This window comes from Anabrus simplex, chromosome 1 (genome assembly GCF_040414725.1).
Source record: "Anabrus simplex isolate iqAnaSimp1 chromosome 1, ASM4041472v1, whole genome shotgun sequence".
In the NCBI taxonomy this organism is placed as follows: domain Eukaryota; kingdom Metazoa; phylum Arthropoda; class Insecta; order Orthoptera; family Tettigoniidae; genus Anabrus; species Anabrus simplex.
This window is the reverse complement of record NC_090265.1, coordinates 1,780,788,207-1,780,811,666: the sequence shown is the minus strand read 5'-3', so window position 1 is coordinate 1,780,811,666 and position 23,460 is coordinate 1,780,788,207. Positions and strand designations below refer to the sequence as shown.

Sequence of the window (23,460 nt, the reverse complement as noted above, 5' to 3'; positions counted from 1 at the left end):
CTCAGCATAAGTACACAGTCGTATAGTATATCCAAAACGATAACCTATAGGTTTCGTGGGCTTAAAAATTTTCGGGAATTTCCTCATTTTTATCCCCTATCCCCCCATATCAAGATGGCGGCACAACCTGCCAGACGAGGTAGACAATTGAAATTTGGTGAAATTATAGCTTTTGGTCCCTAACCGACGGGAAAATTCCAAGATGTTCAATTTTTCACTTTTTACCCCTAAAGATATCGAAATATGGAGGCAATTTTAATGACTGTGCAGACATTCCTTTAGAGCTATTTTTTGGCTAAACGGTAAGTCGTATCACAAAACGGATGGCACAATGTCCCTTCAATTCGGAGTGATCTACAACTTTGGTCCTGTGACATTTTGTCGTATCTCTCTCCCTTATACGTTAAATTTGGCCGTATTTCTGGATTGTTCGTAAATTTGGTGATTTTTACAAGTATATTTCATTGTTTGACACACTTATAAGAATGATAGGATCATCACGTTAGGTGCACACATTGGCACGATTAAGGGACATATGTGTACCAAATTTCATGATTCTAGCTTATACATAAGTAGGCAAAATGTAATGTAAAATGTTAAAAATGCACCCAAATTTCACCCTATTCAAAATTTGAACTCAATTTACCCCCTTAATATGGGAGATACGAGGATATAGTTTAGCAACAAACATTTAGAGCAATAAATGACGCGTCTGATGGCGCAAACCGTTTCTTAATATCATAAACCGTTTAGGAGATATGAATCTCGAAGTGGAAGTCTGCACTTTTCAACGTGCTCATGCTTATCCGTCATCTATATATATAAAAGCAAGTCGGGCTGGAGCGATGTATATATAAATATTTAAAAATGAAAAAAGACGTGAATTAATGAGGCACTTCCAGAAATCTCAGAAATTTGAAACTTGGTACGGGGGAAACTGATGACCCCAGGATCCCTAGAAAAATCGGAAATTCTCAAAATTCCCTGAAGGGGGCACGCTGGGGGGGCTCAAATTTTGGGCTCAGCATAAGTACACAGTCGTATAGTATATCCAAAACGATAACCTATAGGTTTCGTGGGCTTAAAAATTTTCGGGAATTTCCTCATTTTTATCCCCTATCCCCCCATATCAAGATGGCGGCACAACCTGCCAGACGAGGAAGACAATTGAAATTTGGTGAAATTATAGCTTTTGGTCCCTAACCGACGGGAAAATTCCAAGATGTTCACATTTTTCACTTTTTACCCCTAAAGATATCGAAATATGGCGGCAATTTTAAGGACTGTGCAGACATTCCTTTAGAGCTATTTTTTGGCTAAACGGTAAGTCGTATCACAAAACGGATGGCACAACGTCGCTTCAATTCGGAGTGATCTACAACTTTGGTCCTGTGACATTTTGTCGTATCTCTCTCCCTTATACGTTAAATTTGGCCGTATTTCTGGATTGTTCGTAAATTTGGTGATTTTTACAAGTATATTTCATTGTTTGACACACTTATAAGAATGATAGGATCATCACGTTAGGTGCGCACATTGGCACGATTAAGGGACATATGTGTACCAAATTTCATGATTCTAGCTTATACATAAGTAGGCAAAATGTAATGTAAAATGTTAAAAATGCACCCAAATTTCACCCTATTCAACATTTGAACTCAATTTACCCCCTTAATATGGGAGATACGAGGATATAGTTTAGCAACAAACATTTAGAGCAATAAATGACGCGTCTGATGGCGCAAACCGCTTCTTAATATCATAAACCGTTTAGGAGATATGAATCTCGAAGTGGAAGTCTGCACTTTTCAACGTGCTCATGCTTATCCGTCATCTTCTATCTATATATATAAAAGCAAGTCGGGCTGGAGCGATGTATATATAAATATTTAAAAATGAAAAAAGACGTGAATTAATGAGGCACTTCCAGAAATCTCAGAAATTTGAAACTTGGTACGGGGGAAACTGATGACCCCAGGATCCCTAGAAAAATCGGAAATTCTCAAAATTCCCTGAAGGGGGCACGCTGGGGGGCTCAAATTTTGGGCTCAGCATAAGTACACAGTCGTATAGTATATCCAAAACGATAACCTATAGGTTTCGTGGGCTTAAAAATTTTCGGGAATTTCCTCATTTTTATCCCCTATCCCCCCAAATCAAGATGGCGGCACAACCTGCCAGACGAGGTAGACAATTGAAATTTGGTGAAATTATAGCTTTTGGTCCCTAACCGGCGGGAAAATTCCAAGATGTTCACATTTTCACTTTTTACCCCTAAAGATATCGAAATATGGAGGCAATTTTAATGACTGTGCAGACATTCCTTTAGAGCTATTTTTTGGCTAAACGGTAAGTCGTATCACAAAACGGATGGCACAATGTCGCTTCAATTCGGAGTGATCTACAACTTTGGTCCTGTGACATTTTGTCGTATCTCTCTCCCTTATACGTTAAATTTGGCCGTATTTCTGGATTGTTCGTAAATTTGGTGATTTTTACAAGTATATTTCATTGTTTGACACACTTATAAGAATGATAGGATCATCACGTTAGGTGCGCACATTGGCACGATTAAGGGACATATGTGTACCAAATTTCATGATTCTAGCTTATACATAAGTAGGCAAAATGTAATGTAAAATGTTAAAAATGCACCCAAATTTCACCCTATTCAAAATTTGAACTCAATTTACCCCCTTAATATGGGAGATACGAGGATATAGTTTAGCAACAAACATTTAGAGCAATAAATGACGCGTCTGATGGCGCAAACCGTTTCTTAATATCATAAACCGTTTAGGAGATATGAATCTCGAAGTGGAAGTCTGCACTTTTCAACGTGCTCATGCTTATCCGTCATCTATATATATAAAAGCAAGTCGGGCTGGAGCGATGTATATATAAATATTTAAAAATGAAAAAAGACGTGAATTAATGAGGCACTTCCAGAAATCTCAGAAATTTGAAACTTGGTACGGGGGAAACTGATGACCCCAGGATCCCTAGAAAAATCGGAAATTCTCAAAATTCCCTGAAGGGGGCACGCTGGGGGGGCTCAAATTTTGGGCTCAGCATAAGTACACAGTCGTATAGTATATCCAAAACGATAACCTATAGGTTTCGTGGGCTTAAAAATTTTCGGGAATTTCCTCATTTTTATCCCCTATCCCCCCAAATCAAGATGGCGGCACAACCTGCCAGACGAGGTAGACAATTGAAATTTGGTGAAATTATAGCTTTTGGTCCCTAACTGACGGGAAAATTCCAAGATGTTCACATTTTTCACTTTTTACCCCTAAAGATATCGAAATATGGAGGCAATTTTAATGACTGTGCAGACATTCCTTTAGAGCTATTTTTTGGCTAAACGGTAAGTCGTATCACAAAACGGATGGCAAAATGTCGCTTCAATTCGGAGTGATCTACAGCTTTGGTCCTGTGACATTTGGTCGTATCTCTCTCCCTTATACATTAAATTTGGCCGTATTTCTGGATTGTTCGTAAATTTGGTGATTTTTACAAGTATATTTCATTGTTTGACACACTTATAAGAATGATAGGATCATCACGTTAGGTGCGCACATTGGCACGATTAAGGGACATATATGTACCAAATTTCATGATTTTAGCTTATACATAAGTAGGCAAAATGTAATGTAAAATGTTAAAAATGCACCCAAATTTCACCCTATTCAAAATTTGAACTCAATTTACCCCCTTAATATGGGAGATACGAGGATATAGTTTAGCAACAAACATTTAGAGCAATAAATGGCGCGTCTGATGGCGCAAACCGTTTCTTAATATCATAAACCGTTTAGGAGATATGAATCTCGAAGTGGAAGTCTGCACTCTTCAACGTGCTCATGCTTATCCGTCATCTATATATATAAAAGCAAGTCGGGCTGGAGCGATGTATATATAAATATTTAAAAATGAAAAAAGACGTGAATTAATGAGGCACTTCCAGAAATCTCAGAAATTTGAAACTTGGTACGGGGGAAACTGATGACCCCAGGATCCCTAGAAAAATCGGATATTCTCAAAATTCCCTGAAGGTGGCACGCTGGGGGGGCTCAAATTTTGGGCTCAGCATAAGTACACAGTCGTATAGTATATCCAAAACGATAACCTATAGGTTTCGTGGGCTTAAACATTTTCGGGAATTTCCTCATTTTTATCCCCTATCCCCCCAAATCAAGATGGCGGCACAACCTGCCAGACGAGGTAGACAATTGAAATTTGGTGAAATTATAGCTTTTGGTCCCTAACCGACGGGAAAATTCCAAGATGTTCACATTTTCACTTTTTACCCCTAAAGATATCGAAATATGGAGGCAATTTTAATGACTGTGCGGACATTCCTTTAGAGCTATTTTTTGGCTAAACGGTAAGTCGTATCACAAAACGGATGGCACAATGTCGCTTCAATTCGGAGTGATCTACAGCTATGGTCCTGTGACATTTGGTCGTATCTCTCTCCCTTATACGTTAAATTTGGCCGTATTTCTGGATTGTTCGTAAATTTGGTGATTTTTACAAGTATATTTCATTGTTTGACACACTTATAAGAATGATAGGATCATCACGTTAGGTGCGCACATTGGCACGATTAAGGGACATATGTGTACCAAATTTCATGATTCTAGCTTATACATAAGTAGGCAAAATGTAATGTAAAATGTTAAAAATGCACCCAAATTTCACCCTATTCAAAATTTGAACTCAATTTACCCCCTTAATATGGGAGATACGAGGATATAGTTTAGCAACAAACATTTAGAGCAATAAATGACGCGTCTGATGGCGCAAACCGTTTCTTAATATCATAAACCGTTTAGGAGATATGAATCTCGAAGTGGAAGTCTGCACTTTTCAACGTGCTCATGCTTATCCGTCATCTATCTATATATATAAAAGCAAGTCGGGCTGGAGCGATGTATATATAAATATTTAAAAATGAAAAAAGACGTGAATTAATGAGGCACTTCCAGAAATCTCAGAAATTTGAAACTTGGTACGGGGGAAACTGATGACCCCAGGATCCCTAGAAAAATCGGAAATTCTCAAAATTCCCTGAAGGGGGCACGCTGGGGGGGCTCAAATTTTGGGCTCAGCATAAGTACACAGTCGTATAGTATATCCAAAACGATAACCTATAGGTTTCGTGGGCTTAAACATTTTCGGGAATTTCCTCATTTTTATCCCCTATCCCCCAAATCAAGATGGCGGCACAACCTGCCAGACGAGGTAGACAATTGAAATTTGGTGAAATTATAGCTTTTGGTCCCTAACCGACGGGAAAATTCCAAGATGTTCACATTTTTCACTTTTTACCCCTAAAGATATCGAAATATGGAGGCAATTTTAATGACTGTGCAGACATTCCTTTAGAGCTATTTTTTGGCTAAACGGTAAGTCGTATCACAAAACGGATGGCACAATGTCCCTTCAATTCGGAGTGATCTACAACTTTGGTCCTGTGACATTTTGTCGTATCTCTCTCCCTTATACGTTAAATTTGGCCGTATTTCTGGATTGTTCGTAAATTTGGTGATTTTTACAAGTATATTTCATTGTTTGACACACTTATAAGAATGATAGGATCATCACGTTAGGTGCGCACATTGGCACGATTAAGGGACATATGTGTACCAAATTTCATGATTCTAGCTTATACATAAGTAGGCAAAATGTAATGTAAAATGTTAAAAATGCACCCAAATTTCACCCTATTCAAAATTTGAACTCAATTTACCCCCTTAATATGGGAGATACGAGGATATAGTTTAGCAACAAACATTTAGAGCAATAAATGACGCGTCTGATGGCGAAAACCGTTTCTTAATATCATAAACCGTTTAGGAGATATGAATCTCGAAGTGGAAGTCTGCACTTTTCAACGTGCTCATGCTTATCCGTCATCTATATATATATATATAAAGTAGCTTGTCCTGACTGACTGACTGATTCATCATCGCCGAGCTAAAACTACTGGACATAAAGAGATGAAATTTTGGGGATATATTCATATTAAGACGTAGGTGCTCGCTAAGAGAGGATTTTTGGATATTCCTTCGCTAAGGGGGTGAAAAAGGGGGTGAAATTTTAAAATGAGTTGCTCTATATCTCAAAACTTTAAAAGTTTACAGATGTAAAAATTGGTATTTAGAATCTTCCTTAAAAATAAGGAAACAAGCATTTTTTTGTTTTCAGAAAATCCCAATAGGAGGGGTGAAAAGGGTGAAAATGTGGAAAAATGGGTTGAATGCCTTTAATCAGGATACCGGTAACTATATCTCAGAAACTGAAGATATTACAGACCTGAAAATTGGTACTTTTGACCTCTTTTAAAAATAAAGAAACACGCATTTTTTTGTTTTTGGAAAATCCAATTAATGAGAGGGTGAAAAGGGGGTGAATTTTTAAAATGAGTGAATCTATATCTCCAAACCTTTAAAGTTTGCAGATGTAAAAATTGGTATTTAGAATCTCCTTTAAAAATAAATAAACACACGTATTTTTTCGTTTTTGGAAAAACCAAATATTTGGGGGTAAAAAGGGGGGAGGGTAAATTTTTTAAAATGAGTGTGTATACATCTTAAAACTTTAAAATTTACAGATGTGAAGATTGGTAATTAGAATGACCTCTAGAAATAAAGGAAAACGTATTTTTTGTTTCCTGTAAATCCCAATAGGAGGGGTGTAAAAGGGTGAAAAATGGGTTGAATTCCTTTAATGAGTATACATATATCTCAGAAACGAAAGGTATTACAGAACTGAAAATTTGTATATGGGACCTCCTTTAAAAATAAAGAAACACGTATTTTTTAGTTTTGGAAAATCCAATTAATGGCGGTTAAACAGGAGTGACAAATTGGGTGAATTTTTGAAAGACTATATCTACAGAATATCTTGGAAACGTAAAATGTTACAGACGTAAAAAGTAGGTGTTTGTAATCTGCTGTAAATCTAAAGAAACATAGGTGATTTGTGTTTGGAAACTCCACTTAAGGGGAACTCAAAAGGGGTGAAATTTTAAAATGAGAATTTTTACAGTTTATCTCAAAAAACTTAACATGTTACATTAGTGAAAACTGGTTTTTTATCTCTATTACACATAAAGAAACGTGTATTTTTAGCTTTCGGAAATACCACTTGGGTGGAGGGGGGGGGGCTAAAAGTGACTGAAAATGGTGTTGAATTCTTTTAATTAGGCTACTGATATCTCAAAAATGAAGATGTTACAGACGTGAAATTTGATATTTCCAATCTGCTTTAAAAATAAAGAAACACGTATTATCGGAAAATCCAATGAAGGGGGGGGGGGTGAAAGAATTGAAAAATTAATTGAATTAATTGAATGAGAATACATACATCTAATAAAAACTAAAGTTGTTACAGACGTGAAAATGGGTATTTGGATTTCCGGTAAAAACAAAGAAAAACGCGTTTTGGGGGGAAACCATCTTGGAGGGCGGGAGTGTAAAGGAGTTGAATTCCTTTCATGAGGACACATAAATCAAAAACTGAAGAAGTTAGAGTCGTGATAATTGGTATTTAGAAGATCCTTTACTATTAAAGAAGCAAGTATTTTTTGCGGGAAAAGTTCACTTAGGGGGGGGGGGGGGAGTAGTGTGAAATGAAGAGAAAAAAGTAAATTATTTTTATGGGGATACTTATATCTCAAAACTGAAGGTAATAGATGTGAACATTGGTGTTTGAAATCTTCTTTAAACATAAGAAACAAGCCTTCTTTTAATTTTTTTTGGGGGGGGGGGGGGGTGCCGGTAAATAAACTTAACGGCGATGGGGTGTAGAAGGAGGTGAGACCAATTGATTTTACTGTTCTTAATGTACTTATAAGGATCCTCGGCAGCGCGCCGGCCTCTCACAGCTGGGTTCCGTGGTTCAAATCCCGTTCACTCCATGTGACATTCGTGCTGGACAAAACGAAGGCGGGACAGGTTTTTCTCCGGATACTCCGGTTTTCCTGTCATCATCCATTCCAGCAACATATAATATTAATAATAATAATAATAATAATAATAATAATAATAATAATAATAATAATAATAATAATAATAATAATAATGTTCCGGACCGTCGTCAAATGTGCGGACCGCGCTGTAAACGGCTCCTGGACGGGTAATGACTAAGAATGCAGTCCGGCCGCGGGTTCAGTGCCTTCTAGGCACCCAATATGACACCACGCCGGATCTCCTGAAGGATTTTATCCATATGAAAAATGATTATAGGAAAAGATGGCAAAGATTTACGGACCCAACTGACCGGGAGGAATACCTGAGCCTAGCCCGGGAAGTACGAAATCGTTTGCTGGAAAAGAAGATTGAAAAATGGGAGGAAACATGCCGTAATCTAATAGAAAACGAGTCAGATCGGGAATTTTGGTAGGTTCTCGCAGAAAACGAGTCAGACCGCGAATTTCGGCGGATTATATATCTAAAACAATAAGCATTCAATTATAAATTTCAGTATAATACCGTAGCGAAGCACGGGTATCTTGCTAGTATTAAATAAATACAGTGTCAGTTTTGTGTGGACGGGAGAATTTCAACATGATCGCGACAGTCCGGCGCCACGGTAAGCTTGTCATTAAGGGGAAGAAGGTTTCCTGGTCAAAAGATAAGAGGATTAAAATCTAGAGCTCACAACAACAGAATAATTACTACAAGGAAGTGAAAGAGTATATATTTCGGACCAAGGCCGAGCAGGTGTATCGCCAATACCGAGAATATGACGTACCGGGTATTTTCACGCCCGAGGCATTTGGTGTGGCCACGTTTAACAGGGAGAGATTTAAAACTAACCAAAGCGGTGTTGACCAATGAGAAAATTTATCGTAGGCCGCAGATGAACCAACATAAGAAAAACTCAGAGTGAACTCCAGTTAGCTTCTCCGATAACAATAATTAAATTATTCCAACCACATGATTGAATAGAGGGGATTTTTGTGATATCGTTCCCATGTTGAATAATGGTAATCGTAATAAATTAAAGTAATGAATTCGTGGAAATGACCCACGCTATCTCGCCATTGGTCGAGATGAGCACGCCATCAGGGACGCCGAGTTAGCGCGCGAAAGGTGGAGGACAGAAATTAAGTGATATTTCCATGATCACCGAACGATATGAGTTCAGAATACGACACATGAATGTGTATCACCAGTGTATTAAGTAGGATAAAGCAAGAGATCCAAATCCACCTGCATATGCCGATTTAGGATAACCAACCCCCCTCTCCAGAAGTTGACCGCGGATGACCCCGGCGGGAAATCATATCGTCCATAAAAGTCCAGAAGCGGACCTCACATCACTCAGTTCCTACCAGTACTCAGTCGTTTGAAGTCACCAGTTGTGACCGAGCGGACCTCACATCACTCAGTTCTTACCAGTCACCAGTCGTTATCGGTCACCAGTCGTGTCAGTCGTAATGAAGTAGTTGAGACTCTGACATGTTGACTCTGTAAGTCAGTACCTCGGGACGTATTCGAAGTCAATTAGAGCTGAAAGTACGTGAATTATTAGGAGAATGAATACGAACAGTGAAATTATCCATAGTACCGAGTGTGTATAATCAGTACAATTGTATGTTGAAATTAATGAATGTCATGTGTTTAAATAATAACTAACTAACGGAACGCCGATAGTACCTTTGGAAGGCAGTGTGCGGAGCCTGAAGTAAACACCTCAAGATAGACGGTGAATAACTATCCGAGCAGGGAATTATAGGAGCTAGGCGATGATCAAGACGGCTTGAAAATAAACCAGGAAGTGCCGATTGAAGACGCGATACGCGCCGGTTCAAATGAACGACATTTCGTCGTAATGTGTCACGACGTGTGTTTCGGGCGTATATGAAGAGTATATTGTGCGAGTGTCAGGGGTTTAGGAGCACCTATAAGTGTTTTTTTTTTGTTATTAGTATTGTTGTGTAAAATAGTGTAATAAGGTATTAATCATGGGTAGTCACCCAGAAGTGTTTTATTGTGTAAAATTTGTATTGTGCGACATGATGGACGTGTAAATCACCATGGGGCCGTAAAGCCTATATCTCCTCCGCTACGAGACAATGGAATTCTACACAGGAATGAGTACACAATTTTGATATTTAGGGGATGTTATCGCGACTAAACGGGGTTCAGTGTAAATTAATTATGGTTACTTAACATGGTCCGCTTCCCGAGTCCATGATTTTTATTTTTTTTGTTAGACGGACGAACTAATTTATATTAACGTAATAATGGGTTAGATTAATTAATTTGAGCATTTGTTTGTTGTATATAATGTAAATATGGGATATATTTCTTTCAATTAATGCATGCTGTTTATAATACTTTGAATTAAGTTCATTTCAAGTGTTAAATTCTTTTTTTGTGCTAACCCATTTATTTGAATTTCATTCACTGAGGTGATCATTTGTAATTTAATTAGGAATAATTTCTATTAGACAGCCAGATTATGAAAGAGCCAGAGTATGGAAGATTTGTGTTGCGTACGGAAGGTCATTAAAATACTAATAATAATCATGTTTGTGAGTCGACAAAGGAAAGTAAAATAATAATAATAATAATAATATTTGGGCGTGTGCAAGTTAAAGTATAATAATAATAATGACAGTGCTTCGTGAGTTAGCCAGTGCAAATATAATAATCAATGTGGAGATGACATGTAGCGTTAAAGACTTTCATTCGCGTAGTCAGTTTGATTTTACGTAAATTTTTGATTTTACGTTTTTGGACTTTAATTTAACCATTAAAATTTTGTTTAAAAGCGATATAGGCACGTGAATTAGAGTGGTCACGATATGTTAAAAGCCCAGAATGATTTGAGCCCATATTTAGAGTTGGAAGTCATGAGGGACGAATATCCGGCGGGAAATAAGTTGAGCCGTATTGTTTGTAATGATGAAATAGATGAATCTCAAGGCCTAAGATGATATAAATGCATATGCAGGTGTTCTTAGTGGTAGAATCCACGCACCGAGGATTATTTTATGAATTAAATGTTTGAAGAGTTCCGATGAAAGGAAATGGACTTCAAATTTGAAGGAATAGTTTAGCAATCGCCGGCATTGGAGGTATTTGCCCAGCCGCGATGTGCCATAGGTTGTGAGAGGTGTCTTGGGAGGACAGGTGTCCCCATATAAAATTAACGGCAGTACGAAGTTGAAGGTACGGTCCCGAATACCATGTTGTCCCGACTAATATAAAGCAGATCTTAGTGGTTCATAACGGGATTTAACATATGTGACTAAATTCTAAAGAGTGGATATTAAAATATCATCTTTCCATTTTTAATAATAATAATAACAATAATCATACTCCAAGTGAATCTTGTCTTAAATCGAGTGCTTAGTGCCAAGATAAATCGGAATTGTAAAAGGGGTTATGCGTTAAACATATTAAGAGCGAACTACCGTGTAACAGGCGAATTTAAGTTTTTTTAAAAAAATAATAATAATAATAATAAAAACTAAGCTACCTTTTTTTTTTTTTGAAGAATAATTTTTTTTATATTTTGGACATAATAATGATGTTGGGAGATGAAATGAAAGATTTGAGATTTTTAACTAATAATAATAATAAATAACATATTTGAAGAAGGAGAAGAAGAATAACCAATGAAGGTACTTTTTTTTAAACTTTTTTTTTTGATGAATTTAATAAGAGCGAGAAGTTGGAGTATTATAGCAAGGATGATTACGGGTTACGATAATCACGATTTCCACTATTAATAATAATAATAATATTAATAATAATAATAATAATAATAAATATTTATGAGGAAGCTGATCATTATATTGTGCGGATAAATTAGGAGTAAGAACGACCCTCGTTTGAAACGTCGGCAGGGTTGGCATATAATCATCCCGGATGACAAATGATAATAATCAGATACCGGATTATAATTGAAATTAATGATATAATAAAATTAATTGATGGTAGTCAAAGTATATGCTAATGATCAGACAGAGAATGGTAACGATATTATCTAATAATAATAGGAGGATATACTAGGGACAGTCATCCTGTGTCGAATTGCTCTGAACCAGATGTTGGGTTTTCACGGGGAGATAGCGGTAGATCCGTAAATAACCCACGGACGGCACATGTTTGCAGGGTCAGAGCATAGTAATGAACCTTTCCGTACGTCTTGTCGTATTGACAAGTGTAAATATTAAAGTAGCTTTTGAGTTAATGAACTCTACCTGGTGTGTTTGTGAATCTGGAAATAATAGGCTAGAGTTTGTCCGTATTATAAATTCCCGTTTTTTCGAGGCGATAACATTTTCTACGGTGGGTGTCCGGCTCACCAGAATGTACATACCGGAAGTGTCTCATGTCCAAACGGAACGAGGAGACGACAGTAAAAAGTTACTGTCGTGCCTTCGTCGCCGAAAGAATATCTCCAGCGGTGAAACGTCCAATCATACGGATGTGAATTCGATCCCCAGTAACCAATTGGGACGAATTCACCAGATGTTTTACACTACCAAAGTAGTGAGGTAAAATCCAAATATTATGTCATTTATTTTTCAAGATTAAAAGTGTCCCAATGTAAATTTGTCATCATGTGTAGTATGCAAAATAAGTGAATAAATTGCTCCTCATTGCAATTTCAATAGGAAACAGCTTCCATATCTTTTCATTGTAGTTAGTCCAGTATGCCCATGGAATTTAAGTTGTCACTTCCCAGTCCTATTGTGGAGTCAGAATTTTGTATCCATGAATGAGTCGTCCCCCGTAACCTTAAATTTTCATGCCCCGTTCATCCCTGTGTTCATTTGATGCGCCGATATATATTTTTTTTTATATAAAATTTTTTTTATTCGTTTTCGAACTGATCACCCCTGAGATAAATGCTAGTCTGGGACTCAGGAGGTGGGCGGGTGCAGTATGTGTAAAGGCGGACTCTTTCGTTTTGAACGGTAAAACCCAGGGGCGGCTTTTCATTTGAAGTAGGTGAAGTGCCACTTCACCACTTATTTTTACCATAATGAATTACTTAAATTTATTTTTCTTATGACATTTGTTGGTTTTACGGAAAGAAAATGTTTTATTGTACGGCGTTTGGAGCACCTCATCACCTGATGAGAACCAGGGGAACTCACGAAAGCGCCGGCTGTCGGCCACAGTACGGCGCGTGAAACTGAGTGAAGACGAGAGATTCCGCAGCTGCCTCTACCTCCCAAGTGCTCCCTCCTAGCGCTTGGCCTTGGCGGTTGCCATGACAACCGTGACGTCACCCGCGTACTTTCCACATAGCGGAATGTGCTAGTGAAGTTGTCGGAAGATCGGAATGTTTCGTCTTCCCTGCGTCATCCTGTGTGAAGTACGAGTACTTACGCATCGTGCTTCATTCGTAGTGTTGTGCTGTTTTATTTAAATATGTATCATATTCATGACATAGTGTGCATTTTATTATAAACACCATTTTTACGTTGGAGGAACGAAGATCAGAATGAAGTTCTACGTTTTGATCGCCCTACTGAATCACTGCAAATTTGTGCTACAAAAGAAGTGAAACATTCCGGTAAATCTTACAATCTTAGTTTCAAACGATCGTGGTTTAAGGAATTTCCATGGTTGTGCTCCTCTCCAGCTCTACAGAAGTTGTTTTGTTGGGCCTGCTTGCCTTTTATCAATAAAAATAACGTTTGGAATTAAGAAGGATTTTCAGCCCTTTTGAACATAACACGTTCTTTACATAAGCACTCAGATTCTGGAGAACATAAAATACGGCAGCTAGATTTCAAGACATTGGAAACAAACCAAAATACGATCTCTGATGTCCTGAGGGAAAATGCCAGACTGTATATTGTAATTGTACAGTTCAGTGAAAATGTACATTTAAATAGGCTTTTCCTTCAGTTGGTAATTGATTCAGTGCTCTATTTAAGTAAGCAAGAACTAGCTTTTCGTGGTCATGACGAAACATTAAAAAAAAAAAAATCGTGGTCACGTGCTGGACCCTCCGCCAGTCACAGGTACGAGGTACGAGTAGAAAACAACCAAAAACAAAACGTAGTTCCTAAATCTTGTCCTCCTCTGTGGTGTAGTGGTTAGTGTGATTAGCTGCCACCCCGGAGGCCCGGGTTCCATTCCCGGCTCTGCCACGAAATTTGAAAAGTGGTACGAGGGCTGGAACGGGGTGCACTCAGCCTCGGAAGATCAGCTGAGTAGAGGTGGGCTCGATTCCCACCTCAGACATCCTGGAAGTGGTTTTCCGTGGTTTCCCACTTCTCCTCCGGACACATGCCGGGATGGTACCTAACTTAAGGCCACGGCCTCTTCCTTGTCTATCCCTTCCAATCTTCCCCATCCCCCATCAAGGCCTCTGCTCAGCATAGCAGGTGAGGCCGCCTGGGCGAGGTACTGGTCATCCTCCCCAGTTGTATCCCCGACCCAGACACTGTCCTTGAGGCGGTAGAGATGGAATCCCTCGCTGTCCGAGGGAAAAACCAACCCTGGAGGGCAAGCAGATTAAGAAAGAAAGAAGTTCCTAAATCTGTCGCTCGAAACCGAACGGGTAACAGCTCTTCACCATACTTTACAGCCACGAGCCGCCACTGGTAAAAACGTTGAAGTTCCTGGTGTGAGGTGGAAATTAAAACCAGGAGCGGTGCCTCATATTTTTCCAAATTTACCGAAATACCTATCCACTGAGGTAAAATCGTGAAAGGCACCTGGTAGAGAAAAGAATGAAGACAGTATCAAGAGGATAAGGAGCAAGAATGACGTTGTGAGCGAAGCAGTGAGCAGTAAGGTTCAAGGTCAGCCTAGTTGTAGTAAAACTCACGGCCAGTCTACTTCTCTTACCGCTGCCTAAAAGCCAACAGTGTCTCTCAAAAGGCGACTAAAGAAAGCAACTCGTAATTTAATACGAGCTAAATGTATCTTTCCTCAACAAAGTTAGGATTAATATCCTACATTTGCAGGTTTAATGTGTTATGTGCTCTTTTTGAAAAGTTATTTTTTTAAGTGTGTAAAGCACAATATTCCTTTCACTTTTCGTAATGTTCCATTTTATCTCGTGTGTCCAAAGATATTTCTTCATTGGGACTGAGAAAATTATTGACAAGTCTCTGACAGTATTATTCATGTGTTGCATTTAGTTATTTAGGTGTGAGTGTAACCTCCACTAAAAAGCTGACTGACCGTGTAGCGTTGTTGATTGACTCCACTAGCGCCGCTTGAACTCGGTGAGTGATCTCATTAGGTATTCTATTCATCATAGCAATACAGTAGTAACTTCTGGGAAGCAGCGCACCCTTCTGGTCAACTGCAATACTATATGTGGTTTGAGGGTTGTATACCTTACCGTGCTCCTCGCTTGTGGGGATATCTGTGCATAAACCATGACGTCATCTCCTTGAGCATGCGCATATTCTTCAGGATCGTAGCACAGGATCTCGTGTGCTCATTGCATTGGCAGTCAAAACGAACGGCTGTCAGTGTAACGGAGCTTCGATATAAGTCGCATGTTTTCGATCGATTGCTAAAAACAGGTTGAAAAAAGGAAACGATTTTAAATTATTCATGAACGTGAATATGCATGAGAACCGACTCCTGAGAGCCCACTGCCAATGTCAGTTAGTATCTCGTCGCTGACACCGTAAAACTTGGTATGTGATGAAATGACCCTCAGCACACTCTGCCATTCCTGTCCCATCGTCGCCTTAAGAACTATCTGTGTCGGCGTGACGTGAAGTAAATTGTAAATAGAACAAAAATTTCGTTCTTCTCCCCACACTTCAAGTACACCGTCTTCTTCAGATTAAGTTTAAAAACAAATTCAATTGACAAAACTGTGTTATCATTGTTTAATTCATAGGACAATCAAGATATCATATATATTATTTCAGTAGTACAGATCAATTTCGCGGCGCTTACAAGTAACCGATCGTGACAAATGAGCATTCAAAATAAAGAGGATAGACATTAGCAGTGATGAATTGCACTCTCATTTCATAAATATCGATAATTTCTTCAAAAATGAGTTTTTTTAAAATGTACGAAGTGTGCGATTTGCAAATACTGTTTCTGTGGGAAAATACGCGCCATCATTGTTGTCCACTTCACATTTTGGCCGCTAGGACGCCTGTTTTATGTCATTATACAGTAATATGCTGTAATTATCAGTTAAGAAAAGAGTGATACTGAAAATCCACAGCCTGTTTCCAGTCATTTGACCCGGTCAGGAATGGAATGAATGAAGCCACCATCTAGCGGCGAGGTTGGGAATTGTGTCGGCAGCCGACACCTGTCGCAGTCCTCTGGGGTAATGATTAATGAATGACAGATGAAATGAAAATGATATTGGAGAGTGTTGCTTGAATGAAATAGGACAGAGAAAACCGCACTACCCAGAGATAAAACTGTCCCGCCTCCGCTTTTTCAAGCACAAACCTCACATGGAGTGACCGGGATTTGAACCACGGAACCCAACGCTGAGAGGCTGGCGCTCTTCAGCCTGAGCCAGGGAAGCTCGCAAAACAATGATAGTAAAACCAAAAATTACTCCCGGAACATTCGTCAGTATAATAATGCACTCCATTTGCTTCAGTTGAAATGGATACCATAAATGTTAACAAATCAGAGATTACATTACGTGGTAAGTAAGACTGTCTGATATTGTACTGATTTGTGTATTTCCTACTTCACCAGTACTTTACCAGGGGGCTACTCCACCACATACCTTATGAACATGCGAGATTTCTCGCACGGGTCACCTAGTAGGCTCAAATTTACATACATGTTATAACACATTTAAAGTACTTACCTGCTTGAATTTTGACATATACGCCCGCACAACTCGCTTAGCACAATCATAATCTTGGGCGCAGTTTTCAAATGCTGTGAACAAAAGGGAACAGACTGGCATATTAGTGTAGTCAATCTGTGTATTACCAAGAAATAATTAATAATTTGCTGAAAATGTATAAATAAATATATTCTAAAATCATTAACCTTTTCGTGGCCAGTGGGTGATATAATTCCCACTAAATTTTGTCTGCTATTGCGCCATTGGGTGACTCGATACCCACATTTGGTTTGCGTTGCTACCGGGTGTGGACAACAAAAAATCTAGAAAAATGTCTACCCCGTTATAAGTTATATATGGAGTTTGTAATGAATGCCAGTAGCACGTGCTTTTTAGAGGTGAAGTATTTCCTCCACCAGGAAGATGGATATTATAGTTCCGTTGGCGCCAAATTGTTCATCATCATCATCATCATCATCTGTTTAACCTCCAGGTTCGGTTTTTCCCTCGGACTGAGCGAGGGATCCCACCTCTACCGCCTCAAGGGCAGTGTCCTAGAGCTTCAGACTCTTGGTCGGGGATACAACTGGGGAGTATGACCAGTACCTCGCCCAGGCGGACTCATCTGCTATGCTGAACAGGGGCCTTGTGGAGGGAAGGGAAGATTGGAAGGGATAGGCAAGGAAGAGGGAAGGAAGCGGCCGTGGCCTTAAGTTAGGTACCATCCCGGCATTCGCCTGGAGGAGAAGTGGGAACCACGGAAAACCACTTCCAGGATGGTTGAGGTGGGAATCGAACCCACCTCTACTCAGTTGACCTCCCGAGGCTGAGTGGACCCCGTTCCAGCCCTCGTACCACTTTTCAAATTTCGTGGCAGAGCCGGGAATCGAACCCGGGCCTCCGGGGGTGGCAGCTAATCACGCTAACCACTACACCACAGAGGCGGACGGCGCCAAATTATTACGAGTACAAACAGCCGTTTCAAAATACACGACACGAATGGAAATATATATACTCGAAAATAAGTCCAGAATGAATTATTTTTTGTCAGAACATGCATAAGATTAACAATAACACATAACATATTAAAAATACGGGTATAGGATAAAATCAGATCAATTCTCGAACAGATAAAATGCAAGAAAATGAAATTTCTAGTCACCATCTAGAACAGCTCACGCTACTAATCGATTCAATTTCTTCTAAGGAAGGAAAAAAAAATTCTACAAAGGGAATACACGACTCATTTTTAAGTCACTACCGCCATTGTCATCATATGTTGAGGTTTCATTCTCTTTTGACCGTATCGAGATAATTCGTCTTCAACTGAAATATAATATTTTCCCTCTCCCAAGCTTCACTTATCTTGGACTGTGTCTCACAACCTCCACCTACACGGCGTACGGCTTCCAAAGATGTGTTTCAACTTCCGAAGCTGTGAAGAATTCGGTTATACGCAGCTACACAATCCTTCATTTGGGCCCAAATCAATTCTATGGTGTTAAAATGCCAATGGTATGGCAGGAGGCGAACAACTTTATGCCCATGCTCCCGAATATTTCATCCACCGCGTTAACTCGGTACTAGAGCTTGTTTTGTTTTACAAAATGCATGACATCCCCCCTTCCCCACGTCATCGCTCACTGTGCTCCTTGGATCACTGATCACTTCTAGCCGCCAGTGTTGGCGCTTTGTCAAGAATGACCACACAACACACAACTGATAGCACGTGCTTACATAAAACAACAGATCGACAACACTGGTAACCGGAACTAGAGTCTAACGCGCTCTATAGGAGGGTTCGGCTGCCTATGTTTGGCTACACGGGCGACTGGATCCCTCACTGCGCTCCGTAAAGAGCGACGCGTCAAGTCGGCCGCGTTGGCTGTTTATTAATTCACTTACCCAAAAGGCAGCGCTCAAATGTCAAGTCGAAACTCATAAGAACTGAAATATTGTAATTCGGGAAAGAACAAAAGCTGACCAATGGAGGTTGGACAGGACCTGAGGAGCCTGGCACAAGAAAGTGGAAGCAATTCTAGGACTCAGTTAAGAGCCCCTGGGACCAACATACAGATCATCGTCCTTCCTATGAAATGGGCCAATGTTTAGACCTTGACTGGACGTGCCAACTCACTCACTCACTCTCTCTCTGTTTCTCTCTCTCTCTCTTCCAGTCATTGGCTACGGTTCAGTCGTATACAATGACTTATCTGAAATTTGAACATAAAACTGCAGAGGATACAAAACGCATGTGTTCGTTACGTGACAAATGCCAGGCGTGATGAACAAATAATACCCTACTACATACAGCTGCAGTGGCTGAAACTCCATGAACATCGGTAAATATCAGTAGCTGTTGCTACGCACAAAATTCTCAGACTGGAAATCCCACCCTACCTTTATAATGCATTTAAACCTATGGGGTCAGTACATAACAGAGATAACAGTTTACAAAAACTACCTTTCAAATCCCTCTTCATCGTACCACTAAATTTAACAAATTTTTTGTTTGCACAGCATCCCGTATCTTTAACTATTTTGTCTTCACCGTTTCACAAATAACACGAACTGTACCCAACTAAAGCAGTCCTTAACATCTGTCTTCCCAGAGGAGTACGCAAGGGGCTGAGATCAGGCATTATTGTGTCTAACAATCCGAAAGATTTATATTTCTTAGAAAATTGGTTTACTCTCTATTTTAGCTTTATATTCTTTAGATTCTTGTAGTCTAAAATGATAAATAGCCTTAATGTTTTACTTTCTTACTCAGTCTCAGTGGCATGTAAATTATCAATAAATTCAATTCAGTTCAATTCAATTCATTTCTCTCTTTTCGAAGAGGAATACCTTCTCCATCAAGTGAAACAATGCTTCGACTCAAATAATCTTCAGTCACTGGCATTACCTTACTAAACTCAGACCGCCTGTACAGTACCTCATAAGTGAAGGTAAGTGTTCATTATCATTTGCAGCAGCAAATGAATTTGTACGAGTGATGCAAAAATTATATTTTATCAAGAATGTGGAAATCTGTAAATGCAGATTAGATATATTGAGTGTTGCAGCACTTAGGTAGTACGTAAGTGTAGAAAGGCCGCTTCACGTGTAACCCCTGGACAAGTTCTTTTACATCTCATATTTCTTTATATAAATTGAAAAGTCCAGAGCTTAGAGAGTTTCTTACGAAATGCACAAACTTTGAAATACCAGAAGAATCAATAGCTCTGGCGTTCGCAGCTCAATTTGGCCGGTTCGATCCCGGCTCAGTGCGTTTTGTTGAAGGTGCTCAAATAGATGTCAGTAGATTTACTGGTACGCTTCTGCAGGATCAAATTTGGACACCGCGGCGTATCCGGAAACCGTAAATAATAGTTCCTGCGTGTTACGAAGAAGCAGTAAGAAAGATTATAATAATAATGTTATTTGCTTTACGTCCCACTAAATACTTTTACGGTCTTCGGAGACGTAAGAAAGATTACTCTACAATGTGAAAATTAAAGAAATATGCGTAGGAGGAAAATAGCCGGGCTCTAGCGGTAGAAGGGTGGAAAACGTTGTGTTGGACAATAGCGAAATAGTTTCCAAGCGGTATTTTCTATTGGCATGCAGAGAATTACCCGCTGCCGAATACTTCCCAGTATATAATGGAGGCAACAGAAGGCCTTTCTGTTCCCAAACACGATAGACGTAATTTCTGCAATAGTCCACATGATTTATACAGAGTATGTGAGGAGGTACACACCTTATATCCTGTAGCGGAAAAATTAACATCAAACAGCAAGAAAGTGTTCCGAAAACCCCAAGAAGAATGAGTTTGTTCAAAGCCAAACACCTGAACCCATGCTTACTCGTTGGGGGGGGGGGGGGGGGGAGGGCGGGGGACATGGTTAGAAGCAGCAGTGTATTTTGCAGACAATTCTGAAAATTTTAAATTAGTGATAGATGAACTAAATAAGGATGATGCTCAATCAATTGAAACTCTTCAGAACTTATTTAAGGACAGCTCATTAAAAATGGATGATCTTACATATCTGAAAACTTGAATGGTGTGTGGCACTCTATAAAGAAATTACAGACATCAACTAACTTATTGAATGAGGCAGTTAATGAGACGAATGCGAAGCGAAACAAATTCTTCCACCAGAAGGTCCCAAAGTAGAATCAATTAAACATAAATTTGAAATATTTTTTAAATGCTAATTTCTTACTCTGTGTTAAGTTGCCAAAGTTTTGGAAGGAGAGGTAGACGTTGTGAATGATAATTTGTGTGTCTGTAAAATTCCTTCGATAAAATCTGCAAGATTACCTTTCTGTGACGTTGGACGGTCCTTGTCCCGATATGGGGCATTGTTCCGAGACAACCGACACTGATTTGTGTTGGAAGGCTTGGAGAAAGTTTTAATTGTTTCCTACAACAGTGAGTTACTTAAATCCACCATTGACCCAACGTGACTGGTGTATGGTTTCGTGCAATACAATCTTAAAATGTTGTAACATAGAAACAAAATATTTTAATAATTTTTATACACATTTCTCAATTCTTACTAGATAAGAAAATAACTATATTCAGGCTTTTAGCACATAAAAATCTCTTCTCTACGACTTTTCAAAAAACAAAGGTATGTTTCAAAGTTCAACAATGAAATCAGTTACCCCTATTCAAATAGGAACTTGCTCGATCTGATAAATGAATTAACTCACATTGTTCACGTGCAGGGTTGTCCTCGGGTAGCACAGGCTGTCCGGCATCTAGCCAGTATAACCTGGACAACGTGAAAGGTCCACAGTAGCCGTCATCACAGCCTCTGTTCAAATTACATCCAGAAGCTGCTACGCAGAGACATCGCATGCACGCCTGGTGGAGGTTAGGAACAAATACTGAAAAATGAAAAATTAGCAAGTGACTCTACTGTAGATATTGTTTTAATAAACATTTTGCCGAAAATTCAGAAAAAAATATGAAACCATTTTGTGAAGGGTTGAAAAGTAAAACTGTTAATAAAAACCACAGTTCTAGGCTTTCAGCAAGCAACTCATTGTTGAAAACATCCTGGGGATGTGAGCTGCGAATTTTAGGTAAATAAAATAAAGTATGAGAATATATTCCTAAAAATTAAAATCCTTTTCTTAATCATCGTTATTCGGGCGATTAGATTAGCAGTTTACCTTTTTCTACCACTACGACCGCTAATGTGAGTCCATGCAGAGTTTCACTTAAGCACCACTACGAGCGCTAATGTGAGTCAATGCAGAGTTTCACTTAAGCACCACTACGGGCGCTAATGTGAGTCAATGCCGAGTTTCACTTAAGCACCACTACGGGCGCTAATGTGAGTCAATGCAGAGTTTCATTAAGCACAACTACGGGCGCTAATGTTAGTCATTGCAGAGTTTCACTTAAGCACCACTACGGGCGCTAATGTGAGTCAGTGCAGAGTTTCACTTAAGCACCACTACGGGCGCTAATGTTAGTCAATGCAGAGTTTCACTTAAGCACCACTACGAGCGCTAATGTGAGTCAATGCAGAGTTTCACTTAAGCACCACTACGAGCGCTAATGTTAACAATGCAGAGTTTCACTTAAGCCCTTATAACTACATTCGGTGTGAACATTTTTCAAAAAATCAAAAACAAATCCTAAGCGTATATAATCCAGAAAACCATTACATAAAGAATTATGTAAATAAATTCATTTGTCTAGGATTTGAATGAAAGAGAAAACTAGTAAAGAAACAGGCGATTTTAGGCCGCTTCTCCATTACTGCATTTAGGCGGGAAGTGGTTTTCGAAATTTGTTTAATTTCGTTTATCAGATCTATCCGAAACTCATAATTTGAAACCTTCCCAGACCCTTTAGCCCTTCAACGTTCGGCACAATTGGGGAAATTGCTTAATTTCAAATTTTTCGTAGTATGGAGACCCCTACTTCGTCTGCTAAGAAATGTATTCAACATAGAAAGACAAGTACTCTCCTCTAGAATAAACACTTCTTCGTGGTTTTACCCATTTTATTGGGGTTGGTGGGTGTGAATTTGGCCCAGTTTTACGGCCGGATGCCCTTCCTTGTGCCAATCCCCTTGAGAGGTATGTATTCACTGCTGTGTCTTTCTATGGTAGTTGGTAGTGTGGTGTGTCGTATGTAGATGAAGAGAAATGTATTAAGACAAACGTAAGAACTCGTTCCCGAGCTCGAGTAATTAACCGTACGGGTTACGTGAACGATGTTGATCCACGAAATATCACTGTAATATTTGTCACAAACGAAAGGTAATCATTGATTTACTCAAACAAAGTCTCAAATCCCACATTGATTAAGAAATACCGTCGTTACTAGCAAGAAATATGTATACGTATTTACTGGCTGTAAATAGAAGTCCATGGTGTTGCATTCTGCTGTTTGCGTCGTCTTTTGTTTCTTTCTTGAGGTCCAAAGCTGGCACCGATGAATGAGTGTTATGTCTGCTATTTTTGTTATCTTTGGCCATATGTCTTGCATTCCGCTGCTCGCGCCGTCGTTTTCTTTTTTCTTCAGGTCCAATCAATCAGTCAGTCAATACTGATCTGCATTTAGGGCAGTCGCCCAGGTGGCAGATTCCCTATTTGTTGTTTTCCTAGCCTTTTCCTAAATGATTTCAAAGAAATTGGAAATTTATTGAACATCTCTCTTGG

The 23,460-nt window shown here is 39.2% G+C and overlaps 2 protein-coding genes across 2 annotated transcripts in view; both read right to left on the bottom strand.

Annotated features, from left to right (window-relative positions):
- LOC136883237 (lysozyme) overlaps positions 1-23,460 on the bottom strand; it is a gene marked incomplete at its 5' end in the record, with an annotated part of 464,330 nt that overhangs the window by 148,997 nt on the left and 291,873 nt on the right. The window lies entirely within an intron of this gene.
- LOC136883229 (uncharacterized) overlaps positions 1-23,460 on the bottom strand; it is an 85,859-nt gene that overhangs the window by 45,824 nt on the left and 16,575 nt on the right. Inside the window, exons 2-3 of the mRNA XM_067155433.2 lie at positions 21,493-21,669; positions 16,807-16,880 (exon numbers count right to left, since the gene is read on the bottom strand). Coding sequence (XP_067011534.2) covers positions 16,807-16,880; positions 21,493-21,669 — 251 coding nt within the window. The remainder of the gene's footprint in view (positions 1-16,806; positions 16,881-21,492; positions 21,670-23,460) is intronic.